General features: G+C 38.9%; 1 protein-coding gene across 1 annotated transcript; it reads left to right on the top strand.

Annotated features, from left to right (window-relative positions):
• Window positions 1-12806: 12806 nt before the first annotated feature.
• Window positions 12807-14400, top strand: LOC104210681 (protein MOTHER of FT and TFL1). The gene is made up of 4 exons (XM_009759628.2): window positions 12807-13001; window positions 13288-13349; window positions 13461-13501; window positions 14177-14400. The coding sequence occupies exons 1-4, from the start codon at window positions 12807-12809 to the stop codon at window positions 14398-14400; spliced, it is 522 nt and encodes a 173-aa protein (XP_009757930.1).

Raw genomic sequence — 14400 nt, forward strand, 5'->3', positions numbered from 1 at the left:
CTCACCAACGTTGAAGGAGTAATGAAAACAACTATCTTTGAAGTGGTAGATGGTGATATGTGATACAACTGGGAAGGCTTTATTTGCACGAGATGAAAGTTGTACCATCAACATACCATCAATTGCTGAAGTTTCCAATGCCCGAAGGAATTAAGTAGATAAAGAGTGATCAATTAGCGACAAGGGAGATGAATGCAATTTTAGTCTCCAGTAGCAAAGTAAAGGAACACGCAGCATAACAATTACAGGAACCTGTACCTATTCCCGAACTAGATGAAGTTAGCCCTGGGGCAGAGGCATCGGAAATTATCAGGTGTCGAGATATTTTCAAGTTCCAGAAGAGATGGATGCAATGAAATCCACAGCGGAAGAGCTGGAGCAAGTTGCATTGTTCGAAGAATTTCTAGAAAGGAAATTCCACTTGGGGACAGGACTACACCCGGAGCTCAGGTTTGATTTTATTAAATTCCTTAAATCTAATGTCGATTGTTTTGCATGGTCGCATGATCGGTAAATATTGTTACAATATGATGCCCTTCGGGTTGAAAAATGCCGGAGCCACTTATCAACGGCTTGTGAATAGGATGTTTGAAAATCAAATAGGAAAAACAATGAAAGTTTGTATATACGATATGCTCGTTAAGTCTTTGAATGTATGTGATCACTTTAAACATCTACAAGAAACTTTCGATATCCTAAGAAAGTGTAATATGAAACTTAATCCCGAGAAATGCGCGTTCGGAGTTAGCTCTAGTAAGTTTCTGAGATTTCTGGTATCATAAAGGGGAATTGAGGTAAACCCCGATAAGATCAAAGCCATAGAAGATATCCCAAACCAACTATCAAACATGAAGGAAGTCCAATGAGTGAATTCGACATAGAATATAAACCAAGGACTGCAATTAAGTCACAAGTCTTAGCTGACTTCGTGGCTGATTTCAGTCTGGGATTATTGCCTCTAGCAACCTAGGAGGCAGTAATGGTGTCGGAATCGACATCGGGGGTTTGGACCTTATTTGTGGATGAAGTTTTTAACGTAAAAGGGTCCGGGATCGGAATAATCTTAATCACGCCTTCGGGGGAAACCCTAAGGCAAAACGGTTCCTTTAACTAACAATGTAGCAGAGTATGAAGCTTTGATTGCAGGGCTCGAATATACCCGGGGACATGACTCCAAGGTCATCAAAATCAAATGTGACTCACAGCTAGTGGTAAATCAGGTCTACGAGATCTTTAAAACCAAAGAGGAGCGCATGTAACAATACATGGTAAAGGTCAGGCTCTGTTGGCATGATTTCGGGAGTTGTTAATTACTCATATACCAAGAGAAGATAACACAGAGGCAGACGCATTGGCAAACCTATGATCATCAATGGAAATAATGGGATCGAAGTCCATGACGATAGTACAAATGATGAACTCAGTCCTGGGTGAGGATGGTTTCTTTGAGGTAAATTCGACTAATTTGGTCTGGGACTGGAGAAACAAAATCATCAATTATCTCGAGCACGGATGTCGCGCCCCTTTTTTTCTCGCGAAATCGGATTTTGACATTTCTGGGACAATTCCTTTTAAGATGGTAGGGAATTGGAATTGGAATTGAAAGAGTCACCACCTAACGGATTAAGGTGCGTTAGGGCACCTAGAGCAGATGACTCATGTTACTAGTCTGTATCACCAGAGATCGGGTAAGGGCTCGAAATTACCTTGTGGGGAAGGTGTTAGGCACCCATCGAGGTCCACAATGGTGGGTCCTGACCGAACTTAACTTATGAATTAGTCTAATAAAAAAGCGAGAGGAATATTTAATAGGGATGGGGGTCATAAATTTTTTAGCCTAAAGGATCACCTAGTATAACATAAATAATACTTCGTAACTCTCTCGAGTCAGGGTGTTACTCATATTATTCAGCGGGCACAGACTATCATCTCCTGCTACCCGATTACTATCTTTAAGTTGTTACCTAAAGCGCTCTAATTGATTCTAGTTCGATCCCTATGCGTGCACTACATGTCCCTTACCTATGGCCCTGAAGGTATTAGGACCTCTATTTGGGATAGTTCTAGACCCAGCCTACATTGCTCAAATGTAAAAGTCTAGTCGATAAGCAAAAACAATTAGGACTTTCAGATAGCAAACAGATATAGGCTCATATTGACCTCCACATGTAAACAACAAAAGCACGCAATTGATTCAGCAAACCTTATTAACTTTAAAATCCTATAGGCAGGCTGTCTATACGAGAAAATAGAGTTCAGAGGCAATATTATTAGGGCGAGTGTTAAAACCTGCTGTTTGCCTACTGATTTTATTCAGCATGATCTGGGCAATTCAGGCAGTAATACAGCACAATCATAAATCTAGAGTTATTAAATCCTATAAGTATATTTCCTAAGTGAGTGCCAAGGGCGATTATATTCAGAATCAATCGATAGAATCTTATAGGCATGATTTCTACGAGTTTGATGATTACAAACTTATAGATATGATTTCTAGGTGTTGTAGTGACTTTAACTTACAGAGATTTTTTATATTCCCTTTTAATCCTATAGGCATGATCTCTAACTGTTGTACTTACTTAAGTCCTATAGGCATGATTTCTGGGTTAAAACTGGTTTTAGTCCTATAGGCATGGTATCTACTGCTGAATTGATTGAAACCCTATAGACATGATTTCTAACTTATTTTTTATCCCACAAGTATGATTTCTACGAGTTGTGTATGGGCAGAAATTATGCAGATTGCTAGAAAATTGATCAAATCAAACATCGAAGTCTTATAACCATGATTGCTAATGCACATTTGGTGGATTAATAGATCATATGATCAGGATTTCTAATATCCATTTTAATGTCAAACCTATAGGCACGACTTCTAATTTGCAAACATAGAATTAACACCATCAATGAAAATCCTATAGGCTGAATTTCTACCCAGTTTTAACAAAAGGAAATAAGAAACCCCCCAGCTTTACTAAATATCCCCAGAATCTGTTATTACAAAGTTATTACAGACCAGAATAGCAAATGAATTACACAATAGTAATGAGACACTATAGGGAGCCTTCATTAGGCCCAAATAAACTTGGGAACCAGGCCTTCCAACCATAACAATTTTGAGGCACAGCATAGTGATTCATCCATAGCATATTAGAACTAGGTTTCTAGTGTGTCAAAGTTCTCAAGAGCCTCAAGGACCCATGGCAATGCTCACACCAAAACCATACATTCAGAACATAGCTCATAAGATATTGGAAAACCAGTCTCCAATGTGTTAGAGTTCACAGGAGTCTTATGTGGACCCTGAGCAGTGCTCACAATGGAGTGGTTGAGAACCTAAGGGACTAAAAGTGAGCTTTTTAAAATCAATACATAAAAGGGGTAGGGGTAGGTAAAACAGTTTGAATTCAAAAGAAACCAGGTTTAAAACACAAGATTGCATTCAGAAAGAAGACAACAAAGTTTGCAAAGTACATAATTTTAAACAGGTTAATTCAGAAGAGAGACTTAATAACACTAGGGAGCATGCTGACATTTAAGCCAACTATTATTTAATCACAAAAGCAAATGGGCAAAACTAGTTGAGTTGGCCAGACACATAAACTAAGTAACCATAAGAAAATCTGTGGAGTTAGGATTAATGAACCAATTTCATGCTAAAGGTATTATAGGGATACTAAGTTCAGAACAAGTGTAGGATTAACAAATAGTGCATGAAACAAATTTAGACATTAGGCTAACTTATAAGAGGATTCATATTATTCAAAATAGCTTAATCCTAAGTTAAAAATGTTACTCATATGGCTAGATGAGATCAAGAATCACATAAAAGCGACATAATCATACTTGGAATTAAAACATGCTAGTCGAGCAAAGCATAGAGAATGAAATTACAAAGGATTAGGGCATACTAGTTAAGTAAGAAAGCAAGCAAATATGCCACAACAGTTAAGTTCAAGAATAACTTGGTCTTGGATTTCAGCCGGCCAAAACCAGAGACAATTAGCACAGAATCAGAATAAGAGAGAGCTTAAGTTTAGTGAGAGTATGAGAGTTCGAGTCTGTCCTAAAGGGAAGAGGGGAAAAGGTTTAAATAGTGTTCAATTAGGCAGACCAATAAGGGAATAAATCAAACATACACAAATAAGGAATGAAAATAATTCTAAAATCAATTTCAAGTCGAGTTCAATCAATTAGAAGGACATAACAACGTGTAATCAGGCAAGTACTACTTAGACAAAGGTAGATATTATTAGAATCAGTCAACAGTCAAGTGCGGGATCAACTAAGGTAAGAAAACAATGAGAACAAGGTAAATCAAGCAAAATAAGGAAATATCAGTACCATACAAGAAAGGAAAGATTAAAATCTCAGTAAAAAATTTCAGAACCCTAATTTTGGGTGAACCATAAAATCAACGGAGTGAAATAAGGTAGACAAGAGAATATTCAAAAGGCAAACCATAAAATCAGCACAATATCACATAATGAACCTAGACAGGAGTTTAAAAGATAACAGAATCGACTAAGATCTAAAAACCCTAATATTAAGTAACACGAATTGATGGAGCAATAAAGACAAAGGATCATTTGTTTTAATAAAAGAACATAAACAAAGAGTTATTAAAAAAAACATAAGATTTGAACCAAATCTGGTTCGATTAAAGAAGGTTAAAACTCTAGTTTAGGTAAGTAAAAGATTTAACATAAAAAGGGAGATTTATGAGTAACAAGGTAAATATAAACGAAATATAACATTAAAACAAACTAAAGTTGAATCAAATCTGGTTCAAATCAAAGATATGGAAACCCTAACTTTAGGGTAAAATGAAGAATCAGGAGAATCTCATAGATTCATACCATAAGAGACGAAGAATGAACATAGAAGGAAAGAAAATGAAAGTTCAAACTAGATTCAGTTCAAAGTGAAGGAGATCGGCTTGCCATATTAGGCAAGCTATTAGATTATACCATAATCGAATAGCCAGTAGCGAGATGAGACCGATAAGGTAAGAAAATCACCAAGGGATTCCATATCTGGTTGGAATCAAAGGGGATTTGGAGGGGATTTGGGTGACGGTGCCTAGGGTTTGACACAGAGAAAAGGAGAGGTTGAGAGAGTTCAAGGGAGGCGAGTAAAGGGAAATGGGGTTAGGGTTTCTGGGTTGGTATAATTAAAAGGGGTTGGAGTATCGGGAGCCGTTGATCTTCTGAGATCAACGGTTGGGATTTTAAAGAGGAAATGGGTCGGGTTTTTAAACGGGTATGGGTATGGGTTAATGGTTATTAGGCTGATGTATTGGTCTGGGGTAATGGGTAGTGTATAGGCCTGAAATTAATTAAGAAAAAGGGCTAGATTTTAAATATTCAATTAAATCAGTAAATAATTTATAAAAAATAATAAATGAATAAAAAATATCATTTGTGCATGAAAATAATTTAAAATAATTACCAAATATTATAAAAATATAAAAATTTAATTTTATTTAAATAATATAATTATGCATATATATGAGCTATTATTGCAAAATATGCAATTTTAGCCTGAGGATGCATATATATATATATATATATATGTGTGTGTGTGTGTGTGTGTGTGTGTGTGTATTAAAATATTTAAAGCTTAGTATGGCTATAAATGATGAAAATTTAGATAATAAATTATTATAAAAATTATTTGTGATGAAATTAATAATTATTTATATAAAATATGTAGGAATAAATTGATTAGAAGCCTTTAAAAATTATGAAAAAAATACTTGGTGATGCTCATACCCTATTTTGAATATATATATATATATATATATATTTGAAATATGTGAGGGGAAAATTGAGTATCAACAACGGAAAGTTACCCGAAGACCCCAAAGCATCACGGGCGCTGCATGCCAAAGCAGCGCGATATAGCTTCAAGAGAGGCCAATTGTATAGAAAATCTTTCCAAGGCCCACTGGCCCGATGCATAGGGGCATCCGAAGCTAACTATGTCATGAGAGAGATCCACAAAAGGATATGCGGCAACCACTCGGGCGCAGATTCCTTAGTGCTGAAGTTGGTATGGGCAGGATATTACTGGCCCCACATGTAACAAGACGCCAAAGACTTCGTACGAAAATGTGATAAGTGCCAACACTAAGCACCACTAGTGCACCAACCGGCAGAGCCCTTACATTCAGTTCTGTCCCCGTGGCCATTCATGAAATAGGGGATGGACATCGTCGGACCGCCGCTACTGACTCTCGGAAAGGTAAGATTTCTTTTAATTTTGACTGACTATTTTTCTAAAAGGGTGGAATCAGGTCCTTATCAGAAGATCATAGAACACGAAATGGTCAATTTCTTGTGGGAAAATATAATTTGCAGGTTTGTAATATCAAAAGAGATAGCATGCGACAATGGGCCACAGTTTATCAATGCAAAAATACAAAGTTCCTAGAAAATTTAAAAATAAAAAGGATCACATCTTCATCCTATCATCCAAGCGCAAATGGTCAATTGGAGTCAACGAACAAAGTAATTATTCAAAACCTCAAGAAAAGGTTGGAAGCGGCTAAAGGTAATTGGCCCAAGGAATTACCCGGAGTTCTATGGGCCTACCGAACAACGACCAAGTCGAGCACATGGGAAATTCCCTTTTCCTTTGTGTACGGTGCAGAAGCTTTAATCCTGGTGGAAGCAGGTGAACCCACCTTGAAATATTTCCAGGCAGATAGAGAATCGAACAACAAAGCAATGTTAGTCAACTTGGAGCTGCTCGATGAATGCAGGGACTTGGCACTGCTCGATGAATGCAGGGACTTGGCGCATGTAAGAATGGAAACTCAAAAGTAGAGAATGGAGCGGTATTATAATCGAAGAGCCAACCTCCGTTATTTCAAAGTAGGAGACTTGGTCCTAAGGAAAGTAACTCAAAAAACCCGGGATCTTAATGCGAGGAAGCTAAGTCCAACATGGGAAGGCCCCTACCGGGTTTCAGCTATCATCGGGAAAGGTTCATACGAATTGGAGAACCAAAATGGAGAAAATTTGCCCAGCAATTGGAACATGGCACACCTCAAAAGATACTATTGTTGATGGACATTATCCGATCAGAAAGTGTGTGCTGCACTCTTTTTTCCTTTGTTAAGTTTTTGTCCCAATTGGGTTTTTCTGGCAAGGTTTTTAAAGAGGCAGCAACGGAAAACATACTACGAAGACAACAACAATAAGACCTTTAATAGCAAGGCACACAAGCAAAGATCCACGGGGACGGTTAGATAATCTTTTGCTCTATAGCAAATTCCCACTGGGAAGCTAAGTTTGCTATTGAGCAAAGTTATCCGACTGTTCACGAGAACAAACCACTAGAGGGTTGTTAGATAGTCCTTCGTTCGATAGCATAAATTTCCCAGGGAAGTAAATTGTGTTACCAAATTAAGGATTATCTAGCAATTCATTAGTCGAATCTTCGAAGATACAAGACTTCTAGTGTTCTAATTCGCACTCTTTGCACTCGAACATTGGGGGAATGATATGAGGATACGATAACAATGACTGCCACGTCGACCGAAAAACAAAAAAAACTAAAAACATAATTGCATCATCGGGACTGAGGACTGCGTGGCCAGCACCCTAGAAACAAGTTGTACAAGTTAGCCACAATTAATGGCAATTTCTTTTCAGCATAGAAAATGCTTATGTACTTTTGAAAATAGAAGGAATAAAATGAAATAAAGTCCTTTTATTTTGGTCTTGTTTCTTGTCTGAACGATGAATTAACTTTGTCATTTGAAAGTTAAACAAGTACTTCAAATGCTAGTACCGTAATGAACAGGAGACGTCCTCTTCAAGAGCACCATAAAAATAAGAGGGTCGTATCTTATAAAAATCCTCACATTAAAGGATTGCTTTCGGAAAAATTTATGCCCTGAATCAAAATGCCTTCGGGGAAAAATACACCCAAAGTTGTATACGAAAGGACGCAAAAAGTAAACTTGCGCAAATACTTATAGAATCCCCCATGTAAAAGGGTTGATGCCCAGAACCAAAATGCTTTCGGCGAGAATACATCCAAGCCTTCACATAATAAGACGCAAACAGAAAAACTTGCGCAAAATTCTTAAGCAAAAGGAAGAAAATGCAAAGATTAAAGACTTGCATAGATATTCAAACGAAAAGAAGACTCAAATAATACTTGAGCAAAAGATGTCTTTATTTACAAAAACATGCCAAAACGGCACAGATACAAGAATTGAAAAAATAAAAGAAAAGCTAAACTGCAGTATCTCCAGAACCAGGAGGAAGAGAAGTGTCTGCGCCCTCGGGAGAAGTGGATGGATCCACTGAATGCTCAACATTTTCACCAGTTTGGCCTTCAGCTTCATCGTCCTCCAATTCTTCTTCAGTCCTAGAGAACACGAAACCGGAACCAGAAGGACAAGGAGCATCAGACAGCGCTGGGAGTCCATTTTTTGCAGCTAACTCAAGCTCACGGGCCTTAGCAATTTCGGCATCAAAATCAATGATTCCAGTTTTGGCCTCTTCCAAGGTTTTTCTCCTCATGCTGTACATAGCGTAAATTTTCTCAACAACGAGGGAAGCCGCTCAGTGCTTGAGTTATTCTTTGATTTGGGTGACCTCGGTGGAAAGGTTTTTCCGGGCGTATCTAACGTACTTGAGGCTAACATCGAGTTCATGGACAGTAGAGCTGAAAATTCTACTATGCTCAATGGTCCTATTGTTCTTCTCCTCCAGCTGGGCATATTTTTCCCCCGCAACAGCAAGCTATTCAGGCTTGGAATTCAAGGCTGCCTCTAAATTGTTCAATCTTTCAGCAGAGGCAACCTCATGATCGGGTGCAGTAAGAATGACATTATGGACTTCAGCACATTTGACCCTAGCCTCTTCAAATTGGGCCCTCAACGGAGCGATCTCTTGGCTAAGGGTCTCTACTTCCTTCTCACTTTACTGCAAACGAGTTTCCAACACAATAGCCTTGGCAGCTTTAGTTTCCAACTCTGAAAGGCTAATAACGGCTTGGTCCCATTCAACCAAAAGTTGATCCCGCTTGGAGATAAGTTCCTCTTTCTTAAAAGTAAACCTCCCTCGAAAGCAAGGAAGTTGACATACAAAGCAAAAAGGGTAAAATTCAGGATATGTTCATACGAAAAATAGAAGAAATAACAAAGGAATAAAGGAACGTACCGCTCGGCATTGTGCATGGCGTTATTCAACAAACACTCTCGAGAGTGCCTGAAACTTTTCCCAATATTTTTCTGAAGCCAAAGGCTTCAAATAATTAGCAAGCTCCACCGACCGAGATAGCAAGTTGCATCCAGTAGAGACCGAAAGAGTAACATTTCTTCTCCTTTGTGGATTTTCAGAAGGGGCAGTAGAATTTCGCCACAAATTCCCATGAACTGGGGACTGGGTAAGAGGAACACCTTCTTCGTGGTCAGGTGAGGCCGATGGAGATGATGTAGCCGTTACTGGTAGAAGAGTGGATAAAGGAGTAGGTGATGTAGCAGTTGCTAGTAGAAGAGTGGATGAAGATAGAAGTGATGTAGCAGTTGCTGGTGTTGGTGAAGATGGAGATGAAGCCGATGGATTTGAAGGGTGAAAAGTAGCTACATCAAATGCAGTGCTAGTAGTTGGATGCTCGCCAACCAAAGACGGCAGGGACCTGGTACTCAACCCCGTAGTACCGGGCACAACAATTGTGGCCCGAAAACCGGAGTTGGCATTTTATATCAAATCAACCTTTCCCCAAAGCGCCGAGGCATCATCCTCGGTTGGTGTAACTATCTCAACAGGTTGAGCATCTTGTTGAGATGATGAGGATCGTCATCTTCTATGTAGAGAAGCTCTCTCACCACTAGTTTCTTCATCATCAATAATTATGACCGGCCCGAAAGGAGGGCCAATCACCTTCGCTACCTAAGATGACTCGGGGGCATCAGTCTTTACTCTCTTATTCTTTTCCCTGGCCACAGAGAAGCATTTTCTCTTTGGTTGTTTGTCCTCTGGCCGGGGATTCTGTAAATAAACATTTATGCCTGAAGCAGGCTTGGAGGCACCTGTTCGAGTAAGCGTCTCCTGAAGCAACCTCGCTGTATCAGCAGGTTCAGCCAAGACATCTTCCTCAGGGATAGTAACATAGCCCCCGGGTAGACCTAATTTCATAGACAAGTTAGAAGGGATAAATCAAGTTCTTCACATGAAAAATTGAAACAAGGTGAGTTTGAATTACCATGACTTTTGGCCTTCCACCCGTATTTAGGGGCCAGTTCATTCTACAAATGAGTTTCAGGCGTAGTAACGTCCAAGATCTTCTGAACCCACCGGTCCAAACCTTCAACTACCGGTGGGATCCATCGAGTTGCTGAAACATGCGAAGGATGAAGGATCAATATGGATATAGAAGAATATTTAGTAAAAGGAAATATTAAACAAAGAGCTTACGAGTGCGGTTCCAAGCGGTCGAAAAAGATAAAGTCGTTGCCGGAATGATGTAGTTTGTGAAAACTGCAACGAACTGTTCCATCCACCCATGATCATTGTCATCGTCCATGCTAGACAAAAGAGCATGTTGGCCACGCTTGTAGAGGTTTATCATTTCCCCGCGGAAGATCTTTGGTGAATAGAGATTCATCATATGAGCTAAGATTAGCTCTTCGCCAGTCTCCTGGCACAAATGCTGAAGGCAAGCAGCCGTTCTCCACACAGAAGGACTTACTTGTGCCAAATACACTTGGTAGCGGAGGCAAAAGTCCGCAATCACGGAGTCAAGCTCTCCGCTGAAAGAGAACACACCTTAAGTAAAGGAATACGTGTAAAAACATGTAAAATCCTCCCGTTGGGTAGGGTCACTCGCTCTGATAGATCGGGAGCAATAATATCCAAATATTGGCAGCGGCAGTCCTTCTTCACAACAGGGATTCTAGAAGGACGGATGGAAAAAGGGTACCTACTGATGGCCTATGTACGAGAGTTGGCAATAGGGAATTTCTCTTTGAAGTCTTTTGTGGTAATAAGACTTCTCGGGATGATGGAGCCCACTATTGGAGGAGCAGTGTCCTCGGCCTTGTTCTTGTTCTTTGAAGAACTGGTGCGCTGTGAGGAAGAAACCATTATATGGAAGAAGGAGAAGGGTTTTGTTAAAGAGAGTTAGAGAAAATATGGAGAACAAAGATGCAAGTCAGATAAGGGAAGCTTGGAAAATTATGAAGTACAAGGGAGAAGGATGACGCGTATAAGTAAACGTTTTGGCGGCTAAATTCATGGCCATGATTACCTCGATAATCGGCAAAAGATGTGTTGAATCTTGGGATAACGCATTTTCGGGGCATTAAATGCGGAGAGACGTGCGTCTAATCAACCATCAGGAGCCTTCAGAGGGAATTATAGTAATTCCCGCCAAAAGAGTGTTTCTACCAACTTCCGGTAACACAAAGTTATGTCACTGGAAAGAAGGGGGACTATCTGTATAGGGTAAAATATGCTATGACATGTGGTCGTCCAAAAAAGGGACATGTGGAACCCAAGACGGGGGGATGGCCAAAGATCGAAGGCAACTGTTCTGCTTGTCACCGGAAAGAATAACGCTCATAAATATGTGATAAATGCTCTGTGCCCTGTAGCATTTAATAAAGAATATTTCGTGGCATTAAGAGCGATTACCCGTTACAGGGAATTTGACATTTATTTTCACCGTTACATCTTCATCAATGACCCTCGTAATAGACATTAAAGAAGGGCACGATCCTAGAACCTCCTTCCCTAGACATAGCTATAAATAGTGAGCTCAGTTATCATTGTAAAGGACACGAATTTTCTAGCAAACTTACAGTATATTCTATACAAAGCTTAATATAGTCTTATTTTCTTGCTTTTTGATTTCGTTGTTGTTGTGCCCGGAAACCCTGTTCCCGAAACTGTTGTTTCGTCTACATCTTAAGGCTAAGTATTGCATAATTCTTCGATTATTTTATTATTTCAGGATCAAATTAATTCACTTGTCTAGAAATCACGTATAAATTCAACTGTACCGATTTATAGGTAAACAACTAATATATTATTGCAATGTTTAATTGACTGATTATGTTACATGTAATTTGCTTTTCAGTAACGTGATATATAGTGCAATTAGCATATAAATGAAGTCCTTGTTGTATAAATACGCTAAGGTAGTTCGTTATTAGAATAGTTGCTAAAGAATGAGAAACGAGTACTTCAACTCGAATTGAGTGCTCAGAAAAAGAGAATCAAGTGTAGTATCTTTTTTACGTTTGTGAAAGAAGTTATGACTGACGATCTTAACGTTCACTTTAATGAGGGAATCCTTGCGAACTTTGGGTGTTCGTAGGGGTATGGGAATTCTGGGGAAACAACAAACTAAAAGCAAGACAGAAGCAGTACAAGATAAGAAAATTAAAACAAAAGGAAAAGTTGAAATACATGCATGTAAAACATGGACAACTCCATTAAATATCGCCTTTCAATTGTTTCATCTCCTTATCTTAAGCACAGTGTTGAATCCATTTCCATTATAGTACTCTTTTTTCTTCTGTAACCGATGGCAGATTTTCCTCGTAGTAACAACGCGTGTCAAGACCTTATTAAGAAATTTTTATGGATTTTAGTTTCAGAGCAGAGGAATCACATGACACGTGTTGCCTTGTTTTTTCTATTGCCCTATGCATGTTCACAACGTAGGTTGCACAAAATCCCTTAAGGCTGTCTTTTCCTTCATGCTGCTATTTAAACCCAGTACCTCAAATTAGTGTTATATCCATTTTTGCTTCCCAACAAACATATATTTCCATTTTAATGGCTGCAAAAGTTGATCCGTTGGTGGTTGGAAGAGTAATTGGGGATGTAGTGGACATGTTCGTGCCCAGTGTCACTATGTCTGTGCACTTTGGCAACAAACATGTTACAAATGGTTGCGATATCAAACCCTCTATTGCGGCTGATCCTCCAAAAATCACCGTGGGTGGCCATGCTGCTGACCTTTACACTCTGGTTCGTCGTCGCCTGCTTTATTTTATGTGACACTTATTTTTAATTCGTCTATAGGAAAAAATGGTATTTTTAATATTTAAGAATGTTTAGCTTTGAACTTTTTGTTTATGTTTAATAGCATGTGCTTATATATAATCACATGTATATATTTTTTTAAATCAGAGACTCTAAGAAAATTTTGAAAAATACATAAAAATATTTATTTATTATTAAATTTCGTGATCAATCAAAATACTTCAAACAGAGGAAACATATGTTAACGCATGCATGGCGATTGATGGTGTAGGTTATGACGGATCCAGATGCTCCCAGTCCGAGTGAACCAAATATGCGAGAGTGGGTGCATTGGTCAGTATTTTTTCCAAGCAATTTCACCTAAATTTTTTTTTCCTTTCTCCTTTTGTTGACTATTTTTCTTTATACGTTTACCACCTCTCACGTAATTTCGGATTGCTTCAGGATCGTGACAGACATACCAGGGTGCAGTAACGTCGCTCGAGGTAAATTAATCATTTAATTTCAAGCATTTCCAAAATCAGAAAACATTCACGGTTACTTGGCTTACTCTCAAAAAATGAAGCAGCCAATTAAAGTTTATAGTGTTTAAATTCCATGCAAACAAAAATCAATCGAATTAAGCACGATCTCACGCACGGTTGAATCCCACATTGGATGGGAAAATTATAAATTGATCTCCTTAACATGGTCTTGGGCAATATAATACTTAACTAGCTAGTGAGCTGGTTTTAAGGTTGAATGCGGTCAAAGTCTATTTCTTTATCACACGCAATTCTGCAGTCTTTCATATTGAAGAAATCGAGCATCTTTTTCTGAATTTTGGTCAGGCCCGAATTATAACACTCTTTTCCTTTACACATAAAGGAACAAGACGAAAAGAAGAGAGAGTTATCGTAAAGATTAAAAGAATAAACCTCTAAAGTCCAAATTCTTTTCCTTTGTCTCAATTCACACATTGATTAGTGCTGGCTCAGGAAGTACAGCTAGATGTAAGCCGGAGTTGGCCTAGTAAGCATTTTTTCTGACACGCGTCAACACCATTTCTCACTTCCCCTTTTACTGTGAGTGCTAAAATAAAGTTAAAATTGAGACATGTATAATTCAATGCAGGTAATTAATTAACACTCCAAATAATTTTGAATGGGTATAAATTGCAGGGAAGGAGGTATTGGGGTATGTGGGGCCACGTCCGCCGGTGGGGATTCACAGGTACATACTGGTACTTTTCCGACAGAAGGCGCCAATGCCGGGAATTTTGCAGCCGCCACTAGCTAGGTCTCATTTCTGCACTCGGGCGTTTGCGCATCAGCTTGATCTCGGCGTCCCTGTTGCCACTGTTTATTTCAATGCCCATAAGGAGCCAGCAAATAGGAAGCGCTGA

Source organism: Nicotiana sylvestris, chromosome 3, assembly GCF_000393655.2.
Source record: "Nicotiana sylvestris chromosome 3, ASM39365v2, whole genome shotgun sequence".
Taxonomy (NCBI): Eukaryota; Viridiplantae; Streptophyta; class Magnoliopsida; order Solanales; family Solanaceae; genus Nicotiana; species Nicotiana sylvestris.

Bases quoted from the DNA above. Each gene is read 5' to 3' on its own strand.
- LOC104210681 (XM_009759628.2), top strand. From the start codon at position 12,807: ATGGCTGCAAAAGTTGATCCGTTGGTGGTTGGAAGAGTAATTGGGGAT. The intron at 13,002-13,287 runs GTTCGTCGTCGC...TTGATGGTGTAG, and splicing joins CTGCTGACCTTTACACTCTG to GTTATGACGGATCCAGATGC. The intron at 13,502-14,176 runs GTAAATTAATCA...TATAAATTGCAG, and splicing joins GTGCAGTAACGTCGCTCGAG to GGAAGGAGGTATTGGGGTAT.